General features: G+C 50.6%; 8 protein-coding genes across 8 annotated transcripts; 6 read left to right on the forward strand and 2 right to left on the reverse strand.

Annotated features, from left to right (window-relative positions):
* Window positions 1-126: 126 nt before the first annotated feature.
* N7515_007959 (alpha-glucosidase) lies at window positions 127-1,994 on the reverse strand (the record flags this gene model as incomplete). The annotated part of the gene is made up of 3 exons (XM_056668703.1): window positions 127-643; window positions 704-1,463; window positions 1,523-1,994. The coding sequence occupies 3 exons, from the start codon at window positions 1,992-1,994 to the stop codon at window positions 127-129; spliced, it is 1,749 nt and encodes a 582-aa protein (XP_056518533.1).
* A 731-nt stretch (window positions 1,995-2,725) lies between these two features.
* On the forward strand, window positions 2,726-6,151 carry N7515_007960 (putative G-patch domain protein; the record flags this gene model as incomplete). Its single annotated transcript, XM_056668704.1, has 8 exons — window positions 2,726-2,843; window positions 2,955-3,302; window positions 3,388-3,429; window positions 3,496-3,698; window positions 3,766-3,826; window positions 3,919-4,265; window positions 4,321-4,412; window positions 4,465-6,151. Coding segments are annotated over 8 exons (2,898 nt in total), but the record flags the coding sequence as incomplete, so codon positions are not given.
* A 693-nt stretch (window positions 6,152-6,844) lies between these two features.
* On the forward strand, window positions 6,845-10,016 carry N7515_007961 (uncharacterized protein; the record flags this gene model as incomplete). The annotated part of the gene is made up of 3 exons (XM_056668705.1): window positions 6,845-6,878; window positions 7,095-7,216; window positions 7,290-10,016. 3 exons carry the CDS (start codon window positions 6,845-6,847, stop codon window positions 10,014-10,016), a joined length of 2,883 nt encoding a protein of 960 aa, XP_056518535.1.
* A 2,137-nt stretch (window positions 10,017-12,153) lies between these two features.
* On the forward strand, window positions 12,154-12,796 carry N7515_007962 (uncharacterized protein; the record flags this gene model as incomplete). The annotated part of the gene is made up of 2 exons (XM_056668706.1): window positions 12,154-12,246; window positions 12,302-12,796. 2 exons carry the CDS (start codon window positions 12,154-12,156, stop codon window positions 12,794-12,796), a joined length of 588 nt encoding a protein of 195 aa, XP_056518536.1.
* Window positions 12,797-13,570: 774 nt separating this feature from the next.
* Window positions 13,571-15,361, reverse strand: N7515_007963 (putative pH signal transduction protein PalI; the record flags this gene model as incomplete). The annotated part of the gene is made up of 4 exons (XM_056668707.1): window positions 13,571-13,575; window positions 13,631-13,824; window positions 13,884-15,120; window positions 15,172-15,361. 4 exons carry the CDS (start codon window positions 15,359-15,361, stop codon window positions 13,571-13,573), a joined length of 1,626 nt encoding a protein of 541 aa, XP_056518537.1.
* Window positions 15,362-18,036: 2,675 nt separating this feature from the next.
* Window positions 18,037-18,348, forward strand: N7515_007964 (uncharacterized protein; the record flags this gene model as incomplete). The annotated part of the gene is made up of 1 exon (XM_056668708.1): window positions 18,037-18,348. The coding sequence occupies one exon, from the start codon at window positions 18,037-18,039 to the stop codon at window positions 18,346-18,348; it is 312 nt and encodes a 103-aa protein (XP_056518538.1).
* A 1,607-nt stretch (window positions 18,349-19,955) lies between these two features.
* N7515_007965 (DUF3433 domain-containing protein) lies at window positions 19,956-22,498 on the forward strand (the record flags this gene model as incomplete). The annotated part of the gene is made up of 2 exons (XM_056668709.1): window positions 19,956-19,998; window positions 20,094-22,498. The coding sequence occupies 2 exons, from the start codon at window positions 19,956-19,958 to the stop codon at window positions 22,496-22,498; spliced, it is 2,448 nt and encodes an 815-aa protein (XP_056518539.1).
* Window positions 22,499-23,167: 669 nt separating this feature from the next.
* Window positions 23,168-23,758, forward strand: N7515_007966 (uncharacterized protein; the record flags this gene model as incomplete). The annotated part of the gene is made up of 1 exon (XM_056668710.1): window positions 23,168-23,758. One exon carries the CDS (start codon window positions 23,168-23,170, stop codon window positions 23,756-23,758), a length of 591 nt encoding a protein of 196 aa, XP_056518540.1.
* Between the last annotated feature and the right edge of the window lie 429 nt (window positions 23,759-24,187).

Below are 24,187 nucleotides of genomic sequence, written 5' to 3' on the forward strand. Positions count from 1 at the left end.
GGAGGTGTTGTATACCGAATTGACATTCTCGAGGGTTGTTTTTGGCATTCTTCGCGTAGATATGCATTCATTGTAGGAATTGTCTAGGTACAGAGTCTGATGACATGGAGATCTCATTTTTATGTATCACACAAGTAGCACGACAGCCTCAAAGGGTCTGAGGGTCCATTTATCCCCAGAGAACCTTTGGGAGGCTTCCTCAACACCCTCATAGGTGTTCAGCAGTACTTCCTTCACGCCCGTAATACCGTTGCTCGTTGCATCCCATTCAAGGGTCTTGTCAGTCCAGTGACACAGTACCAAGGCCTTTTGATCGCCATATTGGCGGGTGTATGCGAAGTCTTCCTGGCTTTGTTTGTCCAGGAGTGTAAAGTTACCGTAGACAAAGATGTCAAGGTACTTCTTGCGCAGTTTCAACACAGTTGCCCAGTAATGGTACGTTGAGTTGGGATCTTTGACCGCGGCTTCGGCATTGACCTGCACGTAATCTGTGTTCACAGACATCCAGGGCTTCACACCGGGTCCAGTGAAACCCGCATTTTCGGCAGCAGACCACTGGACTGGAGTGCGTCCGTTGTCGCGGGATTTCTTCTGGTATTCCCCGAGGGCGATTACTTGGGAATTTCTGTCATGCTTCTGCAATCTGTAGATCGTTAGCCGCATCACTCACAAAAAGGACCAAGGGTCCAGGGAGTAGAGGTACCTCTTCCAATGATTCAAACAGTCAATATCCTTGTATTCCTCAATGCCCCATTCCTTTGGCACGTTTCTGGTTCCCAGCTCCTGTCCTTGGTAAACGAAGGGGGTGCCGGCCATCAAGGTCAGGGCGGTGGCCAGCATCTTGGACGCAACTAGCCGGTGTTCCTCACTGGCATTTGTGTAGCGATCAATAGAGCGCGGTTGGTCATGGTTCTCCCAGTAGAGCGCATTCCAACCATCATTGTCATACATGAAAGTCTGCCAACGCTCAAAGAAATCTTTGAGATCGGTGAGCTGCCAGCTACCAGGTTCAAATTTGTCATGTTTGCCATGGTCAATGTCAACGTGCTCAAAATTGAAGATCATGTTGATCTCGTTGCGATCAAATTGCACCGCACGAAGCACCTCCTTCTCGTCCTTGACAAAAGGCATCTCACCGACACTGAAGGTATCGTATTCCTTCAGAATCTGGCCTATACCCTGGAGGTACTCATGCAAGCGCGGTCCGTTAGCGTACCACTTGTCTCCCCATTGCCAGGGAGTACGGGGATCTTGGATGGGCCCATCTGGGAAGCGCTGATCCTTGCTAATGAAGTTGATCACGTCCATGCGGAAACCGTCACAGCCCTTGTTGAGCCAGAACCGCACGATATCGTGCACGGCCTCGCGGACGGGTGGGTGCTCCCAATTAAGGTCTGGCTGCTCAACGGCGTATAGATGCAAATAGTACTCTTGAGTATGCTCGTCCCATTGCCAAGCGCTCCCTAGATTATGTTCCGGGTTAGAGGATCTCTTCGACTAGAAAGAGGAACAGCAAGCATACCCTGGAAATGAGATACCCAATTGTTCGGAGGCTGGCGGTTGCCCTGCTCGTCATACTTGGCCGGCTTCCAGACATACCAATCCCGGTATTTGTTGTCTTTGGAGCTGCGCGACTGCTTGAACCATTCATGCTGATCGCTGGTATGATTCACGACCAGATCCATGAGAAGCTTCATACCGCGCTGGTGGCATCCGGCTATCAGCTTCTCGACATCTTCAACCGTACCGTACTCATCGGCGATGCTATAGTAATCGGCGATATCATAGCCCATGTCCACCTGTGGGGACTCGTAGGACGGGCACAGCCAGACAATATCAACGGCTAGGTTCTTGATGTAGTCCAGCTCAGATATGATACCAGGGATATCACCAATGCCATCGTTATTCGAGTCCTTGAAGGACGCCGGCCATATTTGGTAAACAGAGCTCTCTTTCCACCATGCACGGTGGTTAGAATTTCTCGGGGTAGACATGGTGCCTTGTGAAAAGGATGGCGACTGGGAGAGAAGATTGGGATCTTGTAGAGAAGGGGAAAAGACTTGGAGGATTCAGAGAGATTAGACGATTCAAATACATGTACTACTGGTTCATTTAAGTAGGCAGATGTATGAGTGAGGATGAAGGTGGTGGTCTCCACGCACATCCCACCGCGGGGAAGCTGCGGAGAATCATCGGGATGAACAGCACTTGATATTGGACAGGGATAGGCCGTCCATTCACTGCAATTTGGATGCACTCGTTAAATCACAAGCCCTGATAGCCCATGGTCAGTGGAGCCTCTCCACTTGGACGATAATGGATACGACGCGTAACGCGGATGGGAACTGCACGGCGTTTCTTGGCGGGCTGGTTGGCAGAACTATATACATGTACAGTTATTAGACCCATGAGCACCGCTCCGGGCTGAATGGAATTGAGGCCCGAGGGAATTCGAAGAAAACTCAGTCTGAATGGATCCGTGATTGGAATCCTTTCGCGAACAGATTGAGGCGGTGATCTTGGCGGATTCAGAGTCAAGATCGGCAGAACATTTGTCACGCCTAGCGAACCCATCTCGGGCCGAGATATAGGCCAATGGCAGTTCAGTCCTTTGTTAGGCGGTGTAAGGCTCCTTATCGGTTATCGACTGGGCGGGTAGCTCTCAGCTGTAGGAATGCAGTTTATCCTTTCAACTGCGCCTTCGAACTTGGGATGTTTGTAAAGCACCACGGCCATGGCGCATCCTCGTGAGAGACATGATGGCTCTTCTCATCGACCGTACTTCTCGCATAATGACCACGACAGCAGCATGTATGACGATCGATCTCGATCTCGCTCGGCTGGTAAAGTAGCTCCCCGCACGGCAACGGTTGCATCCTTGTATGGCGTGGCCTCGTGCCCTACGTCCATTGCCTTGCCTGGTTTCATCGAATATTGACTGATAGTTTCAATAGAGCTAAGACATCAAGCACACGGCCACACGCATCGAGGGCCAGCTGCGGACGGCAGGTTTGAACGCCCCAGAGATTGGGAGGCTGACCAACGCTACCGAGGTCACTATGACCGAGACGATCATCGCCCCCCAAAACGGAGGTCTTCCCCTCGTCGAGGTAGAGACACATACAGAGACCGTGATAGGGAGGGATATCAAAGTGGCAGCTACAGTCGCAGCCGCAGCCCTCGTCAAGGGCAGTCCCATGTTGGACAAGTCAGCAGGGAAGTAATGATGGAAGGCTTTCCAGTGGATATGACAGAACAAGATGTGAGTTACCAACCGAAGAAAGCTCATATCAGCTACTCAAGTATGTGTTGTTGACGACAAATGCTGACAACGCACGATTTGGGAACAATAGATCTCCGATGAGCTGAGAAATGCCTATCATATAGATGGCCTGGAAGATATTCGAGTGATTCGGGATCGGCAGACCAGTATGTGAATGTGATAGACCGTTGCAAGGATTGTGAACATGGTCAATCTGACATTGCGTTCAATAGAATTGTCGAGGCAGCTAGGCTTCCTGCGTTTCTCCACTATTGAGGCATCGCGCGCATTCGTCGAAAGCAACCTGCCTTGCATTTATCTTTATGGCCCTAGTGCAGGCGCGAATGACAGAAGCACCAAAGTTCGGATTGCTTACAGTCGCGAAAGAGAAGATCGAGCTCGCCCGAAAGGAGCAGGCGACTGGAACTGCAGGAAAGTAAGTTACCACGGTGAAAATTGCCTTAGTTGAACTACTTTTCCCGGGCCTGCGCTTACTGATTTAGTGTTTCATCATCAACTTTTCTACACGTCCGCATTGCTTCAAATGCGGAAATCCACGACCCAGTACGTTTTATCGCCGTGTCCGCTCTCATTCCTTACACCCTCTTCTATTGCTCATCCTCAGGTCTGGTTGCCCTTACTGACATGCTGAACAGACATGGACCCTACCGGCCCTCCCGGAATTCCTGCTCACAGAGCAGCTAATGACGGCGATAGCGATGCCGCTCCGGAGCACCAGCCCTCCCAGTTTCTTCTACTCCGTGGTCTGGAGGCGTCCGTCACGGAAGAGCTTCTTGCAAAAGGAGTCGCTAAGTTGTATCGGCCCTCCAGCTCCACTGAAAACGCCCCGGGTAATCAGAAGAAGGGAGCTAAGGTTGCCTCGACGACTGGCGACAGCAATCTCGGAGCGCGTGAAGGATCCCTTCGTCGCGTGCTCCTTGTACGTGACCGCAAAACCAATGAAAGCTGGCGTTATGGATTTGCGGAATTCGCAGGACTCAATGTATGTTCTTTTTGGCTATTTACTTTCTTGTTCTCCCCTGACGCTTCGAACTTAGGATGCGCAAGCTGCAATGGCGCGGTTCAACTCATTCGACAGATTTACAATTTCTTCAAAGCCGGTTCTTGCCACCTACATTCATGGAGGAGTGTTTGTTCCTGTCATAAACCCCCTCAACTAGTGCTAGTCCCTACACATTCAGCCCATCAAACAACCCATCTCTGCAGTTGATGTACTGGGATGATGCAGCTTACGTGACTGAACTCAAGCTTACGACCGAAGAAGACGATGCTGCGCAGGAGCAGAGTGGCGCCAAGAACACCTCCAACAAGCAAGACGCTCAGGGCAAGGTCGTGAAAGACTCCGACAAGGCGAAAAAGAGAAAAGCCGATAACACAGCCAGTACGACTACCAAGAAGCTTGCCATGCCCTCGCAGCTGCAATTCTGGAGTGACCGTCACGCTGAGCTACATGGGATTAACCGAGGTGATGACAACACTACGGAAGCCGTCGCGGACCAGGACATCCCCATGACTGACCAAGATGCTCCGCCCGCCGCTTTTTCCGCTTCTCCCGCTGGTCCCGTAGCTGGTGCATTGGCCGAGTCCTACCTGGATTTGAACACCGCCTGCTGCCACCTGTGCGTGCGCCAATTTGCATCAGCGGACGATGTTCTCCTCCATGAGAAAACCAGTGAATTGCACCAAGGAAGTCTGCAGGATGAAGATGCAAGAGTGTGCGGCAACTACAGATTGGTTAAATTTGGACTTGCGCCTTGCCCAAGTCCAGTTTACCGATTCACCGCGGAGGATTTTGCTGGTGAAAATCCTAGCACTTCTATCCCCGAGCAGGCTTCGTCTTATGCGGACATGAACCGGCTCATCTGCACGTTGTGTCAAACCCGGTTTATCAGTCGGGAAGCCGCCATCTGGCACGACCGCCTCGATGTACAGCATCAGGAAAACCTAAAGAAGCCGGCAATGAGGGATCGTGCCTTGCGTGAGTTGATCGAGCATGGCATTGTCGAAGCACCTCAGATCTATCGAGATCGCGCCAAAGAGCGTCGTGAGACGTTCGGTCTTGGAAAGTCCGGTGCCGCGCAGGTTTCCTACGCAGATATTAAAGAGCTCCGATGCCTGTTATGCTGGTGGAAGTTTACAACCGCTGAAGCTCTCGTTTACCATGAGCGTCACAATTCAGAACATCAGGAGAATCTGCAAAAGGAAGAAAAGAGGGCCGATGGTGACTGCAGATTGATCAAGTACGGTTATGCCCCTCTACCGACTCCAGTCTATCGGTGTAATCCAGAGAACCTCGGAGGAAGCGATTCTCCGCCGTATTCATCATACGCAGACCTGGAAAAGAAGTGCTGCTACTTGTGCTGGCAGGAGTTCCCGAGTCCGGAAGAAACACTCCGCCACGAGCGTATCAATGACTTGCACCACGCGAATCTAAAGATTAAAGAAAAGAGGGAAAAAGGCATGCGTGCTTTGGTCACCAGAGGTCTTGTGAAATTGACCCAGAAGTCCCAAGGCTCCGCAAACGAGAACCGTGAGACGTCTGGCCCCGATGGTGCTAGTGCCCGTCAGAAACCCGCCGAACAACAGAGCCAGCCCCAGCCACCTGCGCAGACAGGTTCGATTGGCGCTTCTCTTCTCAGCAAGATGGGCTGGAAAGAAGGCTCTGGCCTCGGTGCTGACGGTGCTGGTGTGACAGCACCGATCTCTACCGACGTTTATGCACCAGGTGTGGGACTGGGTGCTCAAGGAGGAAGACTGGGTGATGCAGCCGAGGAAGCGGGTCGCAACACTAGAGGACGGTATGATGAGTTCCTGCAGAAGACCAAGGATAATGCACGCCAGCGCTTCGAGGACATGGATAAATCCTAACTCACGTCTGGGATGATTCCGCAGTTGCTCAACTGCACACGGACACCGTTGCACGCCAGTGCTTCGAGGGCAAGCTAATTTATGTCTGGATGATACCCAGCTGCTGAACTGTACAAATATGATACTGCCATGACCATAGGGAAAAAACCCCATTAATCAGTCCTCGTTACTCATTCATAGAGCTACGAACTTTGAACTTCGTAGGTCATTCTCCACCGTCAGTGGCTGTGTTTTCCGGCTCAATGTCTTGAGGTACAGCTGGAGGGCATGCTTTCCTGGAAGAATGTGACAGCCAAACTGCCGACTATTTTCATCGAACCGGGATGAGCTTTGTCGAATCGCTTCCCGTCTTTCTGGCCGCTTGGAGTGCGTGGCCTTAGACCAGATTGTGAGCGGGCTCATTGCCTCTGGCCCGTTATTACTTTCTCTAAAGTAGCATCATGGTGGATGCGGACAGCTTCGAGGTAGCGGGAATAATTGACTGGGAAAATGCATTTACAGTTTCCCTTATGCTCGTCTCCGAATTCCTTTCAGCCATGCCCACCTCCTTTGACCTGGGAAGTATGATCCGGGATAGGGCAGCCGTTGATCGAAGGAAGTACCTCTGGGACCGGATATCGTCCCAGGGACGTGAAGAGCACAACTCGCAATTTGATACTGTGTACGCGGCCAAATTTCTAATGTGGGAATCATATGATAGGTGAGTTGTTCGTTCCCACTGGGGTAAGTACGTGCCTTCCTGAACAGGAAACAACCAACCTATATAATCCCCTTCCCCAACTTTCCCTTCTTTTTCTTTCTTCCTTCTTCAACTCCCCATCTTCCAGCTCTTCCGTCTCTCGCTCCACCTTGGAACCATCCATATTCCATCAAGTCTTCCATCTAAGACTTCCATCATATATCAAGACTTCCATCAACCCTCCATCACCTAATTTTCTATCAGGAGACACCGAAGGAACCCATCCATATCTACCATTCACCGCTAACGGGTCTTCCGGCCCTCTGTCATACATCGAAGACGACGACCCTCTGCCCGCCGAAGATACGGACAGTACACCGACCCAGGTACGTTCTACAATCGGCCGCTAACACAAAATACACAGTTAATATCCATATTGACTCAGTCTTACTTATCTAGGGTACTATCCTACCGTCGGGCGGTCACGACTCTGAAGACAGAGACATCGACGAGGATTGCGACGGTGTCCCAAGCAGAGAAGATATTTTACTAGCCATTGAGGAAGCACTTCTCGACGAGGAGCCCCAGGACCCAAGTTTGGACTACACCTCCGGTCTCATTGAGCCTACTACAACTCCCCCAGTGACGCTTCCAGGCTCTTCAGTCACTGAACAGGAACTAGAGGCATCGTCTACGGTCACATTGGAGCAAGCGGTTCAGGATGCCGGAACATCATCGATGGCCCCACCGGAGCGTCCAATCACAAGCATTTCGGACTCAATTGTGATGCCGCCTCCCCGTTATCCGGCTTCTGGCAACCAGACTGGTAGCGACTTTGAAGTGGCGAAGATTCGTCGCTGTACCCGAAAAATGACACAGTTTCATTTCAATATCGCTGTCTGGTGTATTACCGCTGGGATTTCACGAACGCAATACAAGTCCTTCTGTGAAGCGATCAAGTGCCTCGAAGCTAGTGCTGCGGAAGAGCCCTTGCCAAGGGATCTTAGTGCCCTGAAGAGAACTATGTACGGCCAGATAAATACACTAGAGATGCTCTGCTGCAAGATTCCCGTAATCACGACAAAGCTGCCTACTTTATCCGAGCAGGATCGTAGACTCGCAGAGTCTGTCACGCGGACACTCTACCTGATCAACCCGATACCGATGGTGATCAGGCTTCTGCAGTCCCCGGCGTTTCGTAAGCTCATGCACAAAGGGCTAGCGCGATCTGTTCAAAGCCCGACAGAGCTTTGGGAATCAGATGCATGGACTTCTTCAATCCGATCCACGTCTGGGAAATTCGCAACCTACCCTGACGGCAAGCCAATCTTTCCCTCTGATATTGTATACTACCAGTGTAACGCTTCTTGTTGCCTCCAATTCGGAGCACCTGGGCACATAGGCCGAGTGTATAGTGTCAGTGAATGTCAAGCTAAGGATTCAGATATGTGGAAATGTGTTATCCACATTCAACCGGTATTGCAGCGACAGGAAGTTCACGTGGAGGATGAACGGACTATTATCGCAAGTGGGCCAGGTCTTGCACCCCATGAGCTTATCCTCCTCACTGACCGACGATACACTATCTCTCCAAGAAAGGTGCTCCGACAAGAGGAATCTGTCTATCTTGATCGCCAATTCGAGCTTGAGGATGATATACTAGCAGAGAGGACATCTGAACGTGCGGCAAAGTCTTCGGCGAAGTCATCGGCAAAGGCTTCGGCAAAGTCTACTCTTCCGAAGGGACGTCAGCGCTTTGTGCTTAAGCACCCTGACTACAAATTCACTATCTGCCGGGCAATCAAATCGGATATGCAGGTCTATGCCCTCAAAAATACCAATCCGATCCGTGGCGAGCTTGAGATTTGGCACTATGGCCGAGAGCACCTTGTCGAGACCCTCTTTAGGCAGCGTTGTATCTCGTTTCCAATGCAGATTTTCTGCGACGGATTTCGGCTGAAGCGGACCATTCAAGACTCTCTGATGGGTATTTACATGATTCCTTCATTTATCCCAGCCAAAGAACGGGAAAAACGGGCCAACCTCTTCACTCTCACACTGGGGCCGCATGGCACGAACTACACTGACGTTACCCGTTGCCTTATGAATATCAATGAACTTGAACGCGGAATCGAAGTCGACTGGGTCGACGGGAAGAAGATGCGGGTTGTTGCATTTTGTCTTTCATACATTGGGGATATGCCCCAGCAACAGCTTAATGCAGGCTTCAAAGGTCCTACTGCCACATATAGCTGCCGCAAGTGCTTCGTGAGAGATGACCAACGCGGCGACCTTGACTTCAACATCGTGAAACATGGTCGTTATCATTTTGAGTGTCTTGCTCAACGCAAGCAAGCTATTGCCCACCGTATTCGAGGTAACAAGACAGTCCAGAGAGAGTACCTCCAAAACACTGGAATGCTCGAGCAAGCGTCACCAATATCTCGACTTTCACCGGAACTGGATCTAGTCACCGGGTTTCCTTCTGACCCAGCTCACTCGGAGTACAAGGGTCTCTCTTATCTCGTTCAAAAACTACTCATAGAGGATATTTTGTCGCCAGTAGGGCGTGAGGAGTTTGCAGCTGCGCTTTACAGATTTCCCACTCCGCCAGGCTGGACCCGGCTACAATCTCCACTACACCATCTCGAGAGTTATCAAATTCAAGAACACGCGAGAGCCTCTATCATCTTTCCCCTCTTACTGCGTCAGCGTATCAAGAAGAAATGGATCAAAGATAGCGTCTACGAATCGATTCGGCGGACGTTCGGAGTCGTCCAATACCAACCGGAGGAGCGTGTCGTTACAGTGTTTGCAGCGATTGCTAAGAGTAATTCTCTCTTGGCATATCATACAATACCCGAGGAAGATCGACAGTCATTTAACAAGATTATAACGGATGCCCGGTCAGCATTTCAAAGCCTATGCACTGCGGTTATCAAGGCATCACGAGGGCCCCGAAGATCAAGAAACTCCTCACGGGCGGCCAGGAGTAGTAGCACCTCGAGGGAACGATCACCCACAGCCCAGACCGATGATCCAGGGACTACACAGAAGGCTGACTTTTGGGGGCTTGCTATGAAAAGACCGAACGTGCACACTGCTCTTCATTATTCCCTCGATGCGTCAATGTACGCTACACCATGGAACAGTAATGTTCTTGCAGGAGAAGACAAGCACAGGTAAGTATGATACTTTGCTTTATCGTAATCGTGGACCCCTAGGTATCTTTATGAATATAATGCTAATACCGGACACCGAATCCCAAGATTCTTCAAACGCCAGGTCACAAGGACTAACAACAAAAACGTCGAGCGGACTTTGATTTTTGACGAAGACTTACTTATCTCATTACGCTTGTACCTTGAGGGTGCCTTTGATCATGACGAGCCTGAGATAGCGGGAATGGTCCAGGATGCTGCACGCCAATGCCCCCAGCTTTTCTCCAAATTTTTCAATAAGCCACTTGAGGGCGACTCAGAAACACAGGAAGACTCTTTTCAAGCTGACGACACCTCTGCGCCTGTTCAAAACTACATTGACCTCGATACCTCCGATCACAGGAAAATCAGACTATGGCTCAGCTTCTCTCCGAGGAATGATCCGGATATTCCTACCATCCGTCTCTCCAACCTGGACCCAGACCACCCTTTCTTGAAGCTTTTAGGAGAGGCGTACCGCAGAGATTTCGGCGTTCGGGCCATGTTTTATCATGGAACGGGCGTATTAAAATGGTATAGGAAATTGTCTTTCGATCACACGTACGTTCCTTTTTTTGAGGCTTCCGCAGTATAAGTACTAATACTCATCCGGCTTACTACTATAGTCCAACCGGCACTCGCGTAACATTGTCCGAAGGTGATTTTGTTGAGTATAGTGACGGTGCTCTCGGCCAAGCCGTAGGATTCTTCGTGCATGAGATTCGTGCAAAACACGCACGAATCTTCGTATACCTCCGTCCGGTCACACCTTTACCAGACAAAGACCCAATTCTCTCTCTACCGCTCGTGACACTTCAGAAGCGCAAGTCCACCATTGTGGGGCTGCCAAAACTTGGGGGTTATCGCCATTACCTTGTCCCAGTGGGCTCGAACGAGAGCAACAGTACGGAAACCTCCCGAGTACAGACTCTTGTCCATTGTACCTGGAAGATATCATTTTTCTGATTTTAGATCAATTTGTGAGCCTTGACGAGACCGCACATAGCCTGCCTGAACGTTGCAAACTTCCGGAATATCATCCATTGAAGATCCAGTCGCCAAATAGACAACATTACCTAGGTAGTAAGCTATAAGCCTTGGAGTATTCCGATCTGTATTTAGGATGTACCCAACGAGGGCCATGAATAGATGTCCATGGATGGTAATTCCATAGGTAGAATTCGAAAGGATGCGGGCATGCTTGGATGCCCGAGGGGGGGGGGGGGGGGGGGTCCGTACCTATGATGCTGCCCGGCACCGGGCTGCAAGGCTGCACCCATGCCCGGCCTACCTTATCCACCTATACAGCATATTCAGGAGGCAGATAGATATAAATATATAGAGGAGGCCTGGTACCAGCACTACCTAGGTAGTACTCTCGTCTATTTCACTCACTAGCCCCTACTTACTTAGGCCTCCAGAGATTGGAGTTAATCATCACCACCTAGTGCCCAGTCCTCCGGGCATCGATCCAACATGGCACAGGTCAGTGTTTACAACGCATCCTCATAACGACTCTGCTTCGTTGGTCTCTTTCAGGTTTCCATCCTTGTCAATTGAAACTTAAGTGACTAGTCAGTGGACTAGTCCAGTGTCTCTGGGGATGGAGTTGCGCAAAATGCCAAGAGACCAATGGTTCCCAGGCAGTGAGGTCCACCTTGACTGATAGCAGGTTATCTCGTAAGGCTCCAGAAAGCCAAGTGTCGCATTTCCAATGCGATTGACCATATGATGTCCTTGACATGGTCTCCCTAAGGCAAAATGCAAAGATCCACAAAAGAAGATTTGCGGGACCGGGGTAACTTTCAGCCAATCAAAATTAAAGGATCTTATCTAGAATGGAATCAGACCCACTCTGATGTAAAGCTTGCCCTCATCGACGGAAGACGGCGGCAACATTCACATTTGCCATGGTTTCGACAACCAACTACATCGATCGAATGCAAGTCCCAGCTTGAAATTGAGTCGCCAGCAAACCTGTCATTCTGACGGTCATAAAATCAGCAATTGACGTCATCTAACCTACTCCACGGCGGCGTATATATAAGAAGGCGACAGTACGCAGTACAACCCCCAAATCCTTGCACAAACCAACCTCACACGAACCTTACAATCCATCCAAAATGAGTGAACTTACCAACCCGGACTCTATCACCCACAAACAGGGCCCAATCCACCCCTCCGTGGAACCACAGGGTCCAGGGAGAGCCCAAGGCGTGAGTCCATCAATACACTCTAAAACAAAAGCCCAAACTAAAACGCTCTCAACAGCACAAACCCGGCCAACACAAGCCCGGAACCAAACTCTCAGAGCTCGACCAACGCCAAACCTACCACATGGAGGGCTTCCCTCCAGGCACCGCCCCAGCCAGTAATTCCTTCACCGCCAACCCCATCTCCGAAGGCGGCAGCCAAGCGCTCAACCCGAACGTCGAGGCCGGACCGGACAAGGAAGCCACGTACACTTCTGTATCGGATACGCTGCACGGCTCGACTTCGGCAGATCTGAACAGGGGAATCGGTAAGCCGATGCAAGGCCAGACAAGCACGGAAATGAGACATGATGGCCAGCATGGCCGGAAGAATCCGGGAAGATCGGTTGACGCGTATGGCCCCAATGCGTTGAAACCGGAGATGGAGAGACGGTATCCGGATCAGAGGGCGATGGAGCGGGAGGCGCCGCTTGAGAGGCATGAGGATCTTTATAAGACGAGGGTTCAGAAGCATAGTCGTCTTGATGATGAGCCTCAAGGGGAGTATGCGTAGGTGATAGATTCAGCGGATTGGGAGGAGTGTAGATAGGTGCAGTTTTGGTTGGATAGGACTTCATTTGTATATGGTTGGGTGAATATAACATCAAGTGAAGGTTGATATGGTGGGTTCGAGTGTTGCTGTTGCCGTTCGTATCTGGATGTAGGAACAGGGACTCAGTTGGACAGAATCATGATTGATGTCGAGGGTTGGTTAGTTATTGAGGTTCTGGGATGGCAAAAAGAGAAGCGCTGTATTTGATCTGGCGCTGATTTGAATTTTGGCGCATTGCCACAAGCTAGTTAACTGTACTCGACAAGAGAATTCTATGTTGCTTTGAAAGGCACATAATTGACAGTCCACGCAGTGGAAAAACAGAAAAGAAATTAATCACATCGAGTGCCTGGATCGTAGATAAAAGCCAGGCACTTTGAAACCGGCTTCTGTACACCGTGTCCACCTGCTGCTATACATCGAAGGTAGGTGGAGCACGTCGTAGCAAGTAAGGCTTTCTTGATATCAATGACTGCCGGTTGAATCGGTTTCACCAGATCAAGGGAAGTCCTGAGGTTCAAGTCCAAGACAAAGGGGTTTGTGGAGAAGAAAAAGGGGGCAAAGACACTGTAACTCCGGCCCGCCAGATGACCCAGTGTGCCATAAGACCGAGGAGCAAAATGTCATCCAAATATTTACCCAGAGAATTGAAGAGATGAAAAGGGTATCGCGAGGTATAGAAAGGTGAAAGAATCGTGTCAAACGTGACAGACACTGAATAGCCGATGATCATCATTAAACTAGCAAAATGTCAGCAAGGCTCTGTCCAATTTATAAATTTGCTGAAATACTCACAGTGAGCAGCTCCAGGTGTCAGAGAAGAGGGAATCGCAGCATCATTGGCGGGCGATGGGTGACGAGCGAACCGAGGGTCCACGTCTTCGTAGTACGCAGCCCCCGTGTTGTTGGCCTGCAAACCTGGGCCACCTGGTCGTGGGGACACGGTGCGGTCACCCCAACCAGACTCCGAACGGGGAGGAATATAGGAACTAAGTAGAGAAAGTCAATGTCCATTCCAAGATCAGGTCATCTTAAGATATATGCTTACCCAGGTCGGCTGTACAGGCTTGTTGGGCTCTCCTCAGGAACGTCGGGATTGTTCACCGTCAGCGCATGCGGTACGCTGCTCATTGGCTGATTTGATTCATGCATATCGTATTGCGGCCGAGGTTGTGGCGTCATCTCAATGGCCTGGCCAATCGTATCCGGCGATATAGCCATACCAATGGGCCCGGGAGACGGCTGGCGCATCTGGCCCGGTGCCGGCCCATAGCCATATTCATCCTGCGGAGGAGACACAGATCGACCATACCCGTCGAGGCTGCGGTTAGGGCCACCTGGCCCCTGGCTATAGCCGGCTGGAGGTCCTCGAGGCGGCATACCACTGTGACCACCACGGCCTGGCATGGGGCCCATATAGCCACCGCGCGGGCCAGGTGAAGGTCCCATGTACGGTCCTCCACGTCCACCCCGCGGCGGATAACCACCTCGTCCCCGGCCGTTGAAACCAGGTGGCGCTCCTCCTCTGCGAGAACCCATGCTGCCATCTGAATATTGCGGACGAATGCGCGGATCAGAGGGGTTGCGGGACATTGCGCCAGCACCGTAGGGACCCGGGCCTTGGGGTGGGACGTTTCCAAACTCATCTTGCTGAGAGCGGTACGGAGTGCCGCGCCGGTCCTGCGGTGCTGGAATGTCGTTCATGGGTGTCCGCGAATTCAGAGGCGTGCGATCATCATCACTGTCACGCCTTTCCGTGTGGAATGTTGCGAACGTCGGGCCCGAGTCGGAGGTGAGAGAACTGGACATGAATGCTTCCTTGGGTTCCGCGGGAGCCGGAGCAGGGGCGTTGATTGCAGCCGCAGCTGCGTTCTGGCGGTTGTAATAGTTCTCTCCGCTCATTTCAGCGTTTTCGGCGATTCGGCGCTTCCTTGCCTTCCGGCTCACGAGAGTTCGGCGCATGGCGCAAGTGACCACTCCGCAGGAGGTGAGGATAATGGTCGCCGCCAAGACAATCCAACCACCCCATCCTAGATGTGGCACAAAGAGTAATATATCGACCAGGAACGCCAGGAGAGTGACGAGGAGTGTCGGCAGCAGCAGAATAAGAAGCGCCAACAAAAAGCGCGGCGAGTGGGAGGGTCCATGGAAGTGGGCCGCAATGGCCAGGCAGAGACAAACGAGGGTCATGAAGGCGGCGACTGGGTGAACGATGAGAATCGAGGATAGCGACTTGCGAGTACCGGAAGGGAGATTGAAATCATCGCCAGTGTTGTTGATGTCATCTGCATAAAGAATCAGCGGAGATCAGGCAGAACGGAGAGAGAAACACTGACTGCTTGTGTATCCCACATGGATATTGGTACAGGTATCACCCTTGCAATATCCAAAGACGCCATAATCCACATCTCTGAAAGTTGCGAGGGGAATGCCTCTAACAATAGGCGTAGAAAGGCATGAGAGTAGCAACAGGGCGAATGCGATCAGCAGTAAGATACTGAGGGGTGTCGCAGGCTTCAGCAACATGGTGAGGGGAGGCGACCCTGGAAGTCAACCTTGGGGTTCCAAGCACGGAGACAGACAGTAAGAAGGAAATGAGAAAATAGCGATCGACTCTAATGGCTTGGAAGGTTACGGCACATGCGATACCGCAAGAGATCGAATGATTGACTCCAAGGCAGCATTGGCAGGGGACATTGGCCTGCGATCAGGTTGTGAAATTAAGCACTCCAAGTGTGCCCAAGACAAAGCGGCAGGAAGTAAATGAGGGGAAAGGCCTACAAAGAACAAAGGAATGACAGGCAGATAAGCCACCGGCGAAGAAAACCGAGGGCGTTTGTGAGGAGAAGGTTGGTTTTGGCCTCAGGCAGCAGTCAGATGATCTCGACCACTTTTCCTGATTTCGCTTTTTCCTCCTTCGATGTATCAATCAGGGATTCAAGTATTTCGTCTCTTCTTTCTCTATCATCTACTTTAATTTGTTATCACTCGATTCTTGCTATTGCTTGACTATCGCGACACTTTCCTGCTCGAGGCTAAATTAGCCTGCACGGTTCCCCTCTCTGGAAGCCGGGGTTGATGGCGCAGAGCTGTTCTGCCCCTTCATTGGCTGTGCCCTGTCTCGGCGTCGTTGGCGTCGCTTCGGGGCATGTTGACCGGGCGCTGGAGTAATCGCGGTCAGCCGCTGGATAATCTCGACTTCCCTGAAATCCTTTGTTTCCGGCCGAACCTTACCTCAGCATGCTCAGACCAAACATTATTATTGGCTGGGTCATGTGTAGTCACATGACATACCTAACCAAGTTAGTTTTTGATTCATTGTCTGTGCTATCTGCTTTTTTGTACCCTTTTCTTGTACCCTGCCTTCTTGAAGCATTTGCTCTCCGGGTGGTTTTTCAGTCCACAGTGAGGACATTCCGGGAACTTCGGACGTTTTTGGTCCTTTCCTGCTTCCTCGTGGGGGCTTCTATTTCTTTTCTTCCCATTTGCTTTCTGGTCCTTCCTGGCCTCCCTTTCGGTTAGGTTTTCGGAGCTCTTGAGATCGGATTCGATCGTCTGGTACAGGGTGAGCACCTGTTCGTAAGATGCGTCGTCGGGTAGCTCTGGACGCCTTCCCGCCTCATTCTGGAGTTGGATCTTGAGGCCAGTTTCCAGCCGTCGGATCTTTTCCGCCTCGGTTGGTTCGACTTTCAAGGCGTCCAGAGCTACCCGACGACGCATCTTACGAAAAGGGGTGGGAAGCTAAAAGGCACGGATAAAATTTATTGACCAAATGGAGTGATTCAATGGATTCCTTATTCCTAAGGTTACCTAAATCACATGATTCAGCCAATCAGCGTGGTTCGAGCATGCTGAGGTTCGGACTTCCCCTGTTCTCATATCCCAGTGTAATGGCATTTCGGGCGCTGTTCCTACTGAAAAAATTCCACCCCAGATTTTGGGTCGTGCCCCCGACAGTACCACGGCATCTTATTCCAGGAGACCCATCGCAATGATGAAACAAGATCTGTGGTCGTTTGGAGGTTTTGCCAGAGTCCTCTAGAAGCGATCATTGCTGTCCACGGTCAAGCACACCATACTCGTGTCCCCTTGCTGGCAGCGCTAGTCGTGTTTAGCGTCTTTTTGGATAGAGCGCTCCGCTGCGGACACCAGCAGCCAGCCATGACACCATACGAGATACGCTACGGCCAGAAACCAGACGCCAGCTTCGCTTTTGACCGTCGTATGCCATCACCATTGTGCGCATGATTTCTGGCCATACGGTGTGAATGCACGATAGAGTCTCAGGAGCCATTCGCATCTTCGTGTTCGACTCGGCGGTGATGCCACTCCGCACACAGGGACTTCGAGTGGTATCACTGTTGCTCCGACCATGAAGATGCGAACCGCTCCTGCAAGTGCAGCAGGAGCAAGACGACGGAACACATTGCTCTGTGCCGGAGGGCACAGCGAACGTTCCTGGACTGGCAGGTCCGTCACGAGAATTCTGGTTCATCACGCCATTGAACAGAGCCCATGAGTCAGGACCCATCGCCTTCCTGGTCAAGTATCGTGTGGCCTACAATACTCTGAATGTCAACTACGTCCAGAAATCGATATGCTGCCACTTAAATGCAACGGACATATTCTTTGATAAACGGTCATGTTAACTTGCTAGTACTCGAATGCACTTTTGCGCAGCTCCACCCTCCCCTCCACGATACTATGAGATATTTATCGGCATCAGCAATTCGGAACTCGGTGCCGATAGTTCATCCTGCAAAAGCGATGCATGTGATGTTACACATAGTGGTAATGTCGCAATCAGGCATTCGACTGAAGGTAATCTGTCCTGCACCAACATAGATGTGAATATACACGCAAGCAAGGGACACCTTGAGCATTCCTCTTTAACATCGAAAGGCCATGCCCATTCTCAACTGTATAGTTGGACTGCCACTCGTTCCGAGGAGTTCCTTTCTCATCAGAGATGTCGCGTTTGACTTCAAGATTTCGCACTTCGGGGCAATATAGGCTTCTCCGGTCATACAGTGTTTGTGCAACCCCTTGTCTGAACAGCAGGCTAAGGGACCAGTCTGTAAAACGTATAACTAGCTATCAAGATATCATGAGATGAGTCCCTGAAAACATTGTATGAACTTGACCACTTGGAAAATTTGGAACCAAGGGTGAGTTAAATGCATGAGCACACCAGGAACAAAATGACTGATCCGAAGAGTCACTCCTCCAAAGTTGCCAGTCAATCTCTCTATGAGACCGAAGCCTACGAAGGAAGTTCCTCCCTCCCGCAGTCTCGAATTATGGGTTGCATATGGAAATTGTTCAAATGGCCAAAACGGCAAAAATCCGAGGGCGAAGAGAGGCTGCCTCTGGAGACCTTCGACAGAATAACCCTACTCCAGTCGTTGGAAGGCCCTCAGAGCGGCGAATGTCGAGATGATAGGAAAACAAACGGTCTGCAAGAGCGTTATGTTAGGTTTGGTATTGGGGGAGCTGGTAATAAGCGCAAGTAATGCTTCCCTCTCCTAAATTTGGAATCCTTGATTTGATAGTTGCGTACCTTGCTGACATCTAAGTGTGAGCAGAGTTTTGTCACATAATGGAAGAGAGGTAGCAGTTTCGCGTTGAACGGCTTTGGGGTTAACCATCATGATCATGGAAGACAGACCGATAGATTCCAATGGAATGGGAATACGAAGCCACGAACGTGAAAAGGGCGCCAAATCACTTCGCGACATTCTGTTCATCTATCGTTGAGGTCATTCAACCATGTGTACCGAGAACATCTACTTTTGGCCCTCGGGGTCTAAGAGCAGAGAGTCCCGGGTTATTAGATTGCGCTTGCAGATGAAGACCGGCAGAGGCCCCAAGCCCTAAGCGAGATCCTTATCAACGACCCAGCACAATATGTGCAATACGCCCATCAGTGCCAGTCAGTTACGATGACCATCACGTCTGAAATGGTCCTCGGGAGAAGGTCGATGAGCTTGACAATAGAAGCACTGCCAGTGACGAACAATGACAATGAGATGGGATGCTCATGACTCGAGGTTGTCAAGAAGCTCGACCACTTTCAGACATTGTTCCACCAGAAGTGAGCTACGTACTTTGTGCAAATTAAATTGCCTGTTTGCTTCATTTCCCAAACCCCTTGGAACAACGATACGCAACTAGCTGGAGTTGTCAAGACAAACGTCCTTCCTTATGGTGTAGCTACAGCGAAAAGGTAAAACCAGATCCTCCCAGGTAAGAACAGATGTAATAGTACCTCAGACATATCCATGACAGTACCTATCTGCCCCGACAATGTCTTTCATGCTGTCCTTGATACAGCCTTATGTTTTCATGTCCACTTGTGTTCCGACCACCTGCGAAGCCTGAGGCCCAGCCACCTATACCAGCAAGGGAGAGAAAACAATTGTATCGTTATACTGCATCATTTAACTCATTTAACTAGAAAGAGTAACAATAATTAATAAAGTGAGACACCCTGCTTTCAGATTGTAATTAACAAGAATCTAGGATGGCAATTGTTGGCAATTATTGTGGTGAGTGCCCAGTGAGGGTCTTGTCTGCGACACACCAGGCCAGAGCCTGGATGGTCACATGTAGGGTTGAGTAACATGTCCATCTTTAGGGGAACACACAAACAAACGTTATACAGTTAGTTTCTGATTGCAATCAGATTCGAATGTAGAGATCCATCCGATACGATACGGGGAGATCTGGGTATAAAAAAGCCAAGCTTTGGGGCCAACCATGGTCTGATGATCGGGCCGCGAAACAACTCAAAACACTATCCCGATGTCGAACGCTTCCTCACCTTTTGATTGGATGTGGATATTGTGTGATTCATCAAATTGATAGCCCACGGGACTCTGAGTCGATAATCCAAATAGACTAATTATCTTTATTGGCCTGTTGGGCCCTAACCTCGACGTGGTGGCTGGGCCGCTGGGGTGGCTGGGAAACGTCACCCAACACCATGACAGCCAAAAAGTCGCTGGGCAGCGATTGTAAGCCTTCAAGAACCCCTTCGCACCTGCAGCGCCAGGTCTAGGAATGCTTCTGGATTAATTACCGTCGCGCGTGGGTTTCATATCCACATTCCAGGGCCACCATGTTGAACCCGACTAGAAACCTCAGCCTGCGCAACGTTAATTGTACGTGCATATAAATCCCCCGCCCCATTGCCAATTCAAATGGCAAGAATCCCCACAGCTCACCGAAGCTTCCATGTCAACTAATTCTTATACAGCAAGCAAGCCCCAGCTTGCTCGAACCGAATCAAGACAATCCGTGGCTGCATCAGACGACTACTATTCATTCTCTGATCGAGCTTCAGCTACATCTAGTCCTGATAGCCGGGTAACGGTTATGCGATTCAGGACTGCGGACTCTCATCATTCATCTCAACCACCTTCACCCACAATGCCCCAACCACAGTATACCGAGGATGATCTTCCATCACGACCACCAACAGCCAGCACAGTCCGCTTTGAAGATCGAGTGACTCACATTTATCCTCGATCTGAAGACGAGAGATCTGATGACACTGCCCGCCGAGTACCGAGCGACTACACAGGACCAACCCCCACTCCAGGCTTGGACGACTCCTCATATGTCCGATTCGCAATTAACCAGCTCACCCATGAAAGAGCCCGAGGAATCCAAAGGCACGACTCTGTCTCTACCACGACCACTGGGAATTATCCGACTGATCAGTTGGTATGGGATGAGGGACTTGGTTATTTCACTCGCACCCGCACCCCAATTCGACATGATACGCCCCCTGTGAGACCGTCATATACATCTCCCTCGCCACAGGCTTTACCGCAGAGGCCAGCCTCTGTGGACCCAGAGTCCTTCATGGCCGTTGACCCGCCAGAGCAGAGCTTGTTATATCCTCCCTTGGACTACTTGCCTCTTGCTTTGCGGCCGTGGACTTTGGCGCTGACTATGCTCTGTTCTCTGCTCATGATTGCTGCTATAATCTTCTGCAATATATGGTCCCGCCGTCATGACGGGCTGTGGGACTACGAGCGTCAAGGCGGCGGACGGTATTTTGTCCTTCAATTTTTACCGCAAATCCTGGCCACGCCGATTATCATTTGGTCGTTTGTCATTCAAGCTGCCCTCTACCGCATTGCACCCTTTTCTATAATGTCCGCGGAAAGACAGGGCGGATTGGTCATGCATCGCCTACCTATCCTCTCAAAAAACTTCGTTTTCCCAGATTTCTCCCACTTTCAACATGGTGAATCGTTGTTCGGAATCTCACTGTTTACAATCTGGCTTTCCAACTTCTTTGCCATTCCTCTTCTCAGCTGTCTTTTTCAGGCGAAACACTACATTATTGACGGACAGGGTGTCTGGAGATGGGCGTCCGTCCAGTCTGTGGGCTGGACATTGGTGGCACTATATGGCGTTTTGACCATTGGTCTGATGTTCTTATTCCTCCGATTCGTCCGTAGCTGGTCTGGCTTGATGTGGGATCCCGTGAGCTTGGCAGATTTGATTTCCATCATCCAGCGATCGAACATTCTCCACGATTTCGAGCATTCAGAGACAGTCCCTTCCGTGCGGGAGTCACTGGATTCCCGGATCCTTCGACTGGGCTACTGGAAACTCTCAAGCAAGCCCGAGATATTTTACGGCATCGGCGAAGTTGATGCTCCCGTGCGCACTCCATCCTTGCATCAAACCGGCAAAAGAGAGAACCAGCCACATGGACTTGCTAAGGTCTGCTTCGATGTCGAACACAATGGTGGGTTTGCCAATGATCAACTGGATCACCATCTCTACTCGCCAATCGCCCGTTACCGCTGGACACCGTGGTTTTTGAGAAAAATCGCGGTGTTCGTTTGGGTTGCCATCGTTTTCGCCTTGTTCATAGCTTTCGTCGCAGTCAGCTTCATTCACAACGGCATTCAAGGCGGCTTCCCTCCCAAACTTCCAACCCTCCCATCGACAACTGCATTCTCCTCCTCGAATTTCCTCTACAGCTTTGTCCCCGCACTTATCGGCAACATCCTCTTCCTCGCTTGGCAACCCATCGATGTATATTTCCGCGCTCTCCAACCCTTCGTCGAGCTGTCATCGCCCACCGGCGCATCCGCGGAACGGAGTGTTCTACTCTCCTACCCATCCTCATACCCACTCCAAGTCACATTCCAGGCCATCATCAACGGCCACTTCAAAGTTGCCTGGATCTCTCTCATGAGTCTGGTATCCGTTGCGATCCCGATCCTCGCCGGCGGAGTCTTCATTGCCCTCTGGTTCCCCTCCCACAACGATATCCGCATTTCCGCCTTGATGCCGGCATTCTACGCATTGGTTGCCTTTTGCGGTTTATATGCTGTGTCTTTCCTGGCCATCTGGCCAGGAAAGACCCGCTACCTGCCGCACGACATAACCACCTTGGCTGATCTCATGAGCTATCTCTACCAGTCACCACTTCTTTCGGACAAGATCCTGCGCGAACCCCGAAGCAAGACGGACCTTGTCACTCGTCTTATCATTGCCCCGCCTTCAGAGCGTGAGCAGCCTCGGTATGGATTTGGAATCTATATTGGCCGGGATGGAAAGGAGCATCTTGGTATTGATCGTTTCCATCGCCCCGGTCGAGCTGATATGCTCATTACCACGAGCACCAAGGAATGATTTCGCTGTCGATGTCTATCCTGTCCCACGATTCCTATTTATCATGATTTGCATTTCTATTGAGCGTATTGATTGTTATCTCAAGCGCACCGATTTACGAACATATGTGATTCAACGTTGGAGTTTTTGATTCGGTTTTGCGATCTACTCTTGTTGATATTCTGACTGCATTTCAGGCGTTATTATCACACTTTATACTGCGAAGACTTCTGTTTCTATTACCATTAATCCTGGCTGCTATATAGGCCATAATTTATCGCATTGCATTGATTACAATACAAAGAGCACAAAGCACGTTTGAACTTAGCTGTAATCGAGTAGAAGTTCATTGACCAGTTGGCCCGTTGGGCAATTGACCAGTTGACCAACGGGAGAAGGCCGTAGAGAAGCCTCGGTGGAGAAAAGAATCGAGTCACGTGGCGGTGATCTGCCACCGTCTCCACTTCATCGCGGATTTGCTTCATCTTCAACGACCGACCAATCGCCCCACGCAGCCATAAGATCCTACAATATCTTGTGGAAACAACACCAACATATCCAGTCTACCACCCATTCGTCCAAGCCAAAAGTCCTGACCCCCTGGTCACTTATCGATTCCCCGGGACCTGTCAGCACCACCACCACAACACAACCCCCAACCCCTCACACACACAGACACCGCGCATAGCAATGGTGTCACTATTTGGCTGGGGCTCAAGTGCCCCCTCCCCAGAGTCTAATCAGACACCACCGCAAGAAAAGCCAACCGAACAATCTCAAATTCCCGCTTCACCGCCGCCGCAAACACAATTAGCGCAACCACCAAAACCGAAACCAAACACGAACCTCAAACTCCTCTTCGGAGGCATGACCTTTTTCGCACTCTCGGTCCTCGTAACACGGCGTGCATTCCGCAAGAAGAACCTCGCCGCCATGCCACCATACTACACAAGTTCGGTGTACCACCAACCGCACTCGAACTCCGCAGCGGATGCATTCGAAGCTTTGAATCTGGCCACGCTGAATGTTATCTCTTTCGGTCTCATGGCAGGTGGTGCGGTCGGGTATGCGCTAGATATCAATGAGTTGGAGGATTTGCGGAAATTCGTGCGTGCGGGATTGCGGGGTGGGAGTGATACACCTGTGAAGAGTGATGAGGAGCTTGAGATGGAGGTTACGGAGTGGGTTAGTAAGGTCTTTGGTGATAAATTTGAGAAGGAGTTGGAGAAGGAAAAGATGAAGAGGGCTTTCCAGGATGCTCGGGAGCAGGATACGAAATAGAGCTCATGAGAGGCGTATTTTCTCATTTGCAAGACGCTTTTACACAGTCCATATACCATACACACTCTACTCATCATTTCACTCACCGTTTGATACCAGCTGTACATTATGCATTGATTTGGAGGATATAATGGAAAGAAATATGCCAAACAGGCGTTACCATGACTTCTTGTGTGTTGTACTGTATAACCAGGAAAGCAACGAGTTCTTGTTGTTAGTGGTGAGTATCCGGGTGGTGCGACTTATCGACAAGCGACGGTCGACAGCTGGCGAAGTCGGTGCCGATCAACATCGAGAAATACAAGTCACTGAGGCACCTGTCTACAATTGATCTAAGCCCTACCGCTTTACCGAGTACAAATATACGGCCACAAGCAACTACAGGCAACTGTGAAGACACAAAGTAGGAGAAGATAAGATAATCTTGTA

Source organism: Penicillium bovifimosum (genome assembly GCF_028826915.1).
Source record: "Penicillium bovifimosum strain IBT 22155 chromosome Unknown utg000006l_segment0_segment0, whole genome shotgun sequence".
NCBI lineage: Eukaryota > Fungi > Ascomycota > Eurotiomycetes > Eurotiales > Aspergillaceae > Penicillium > Penicillium bovifimosum.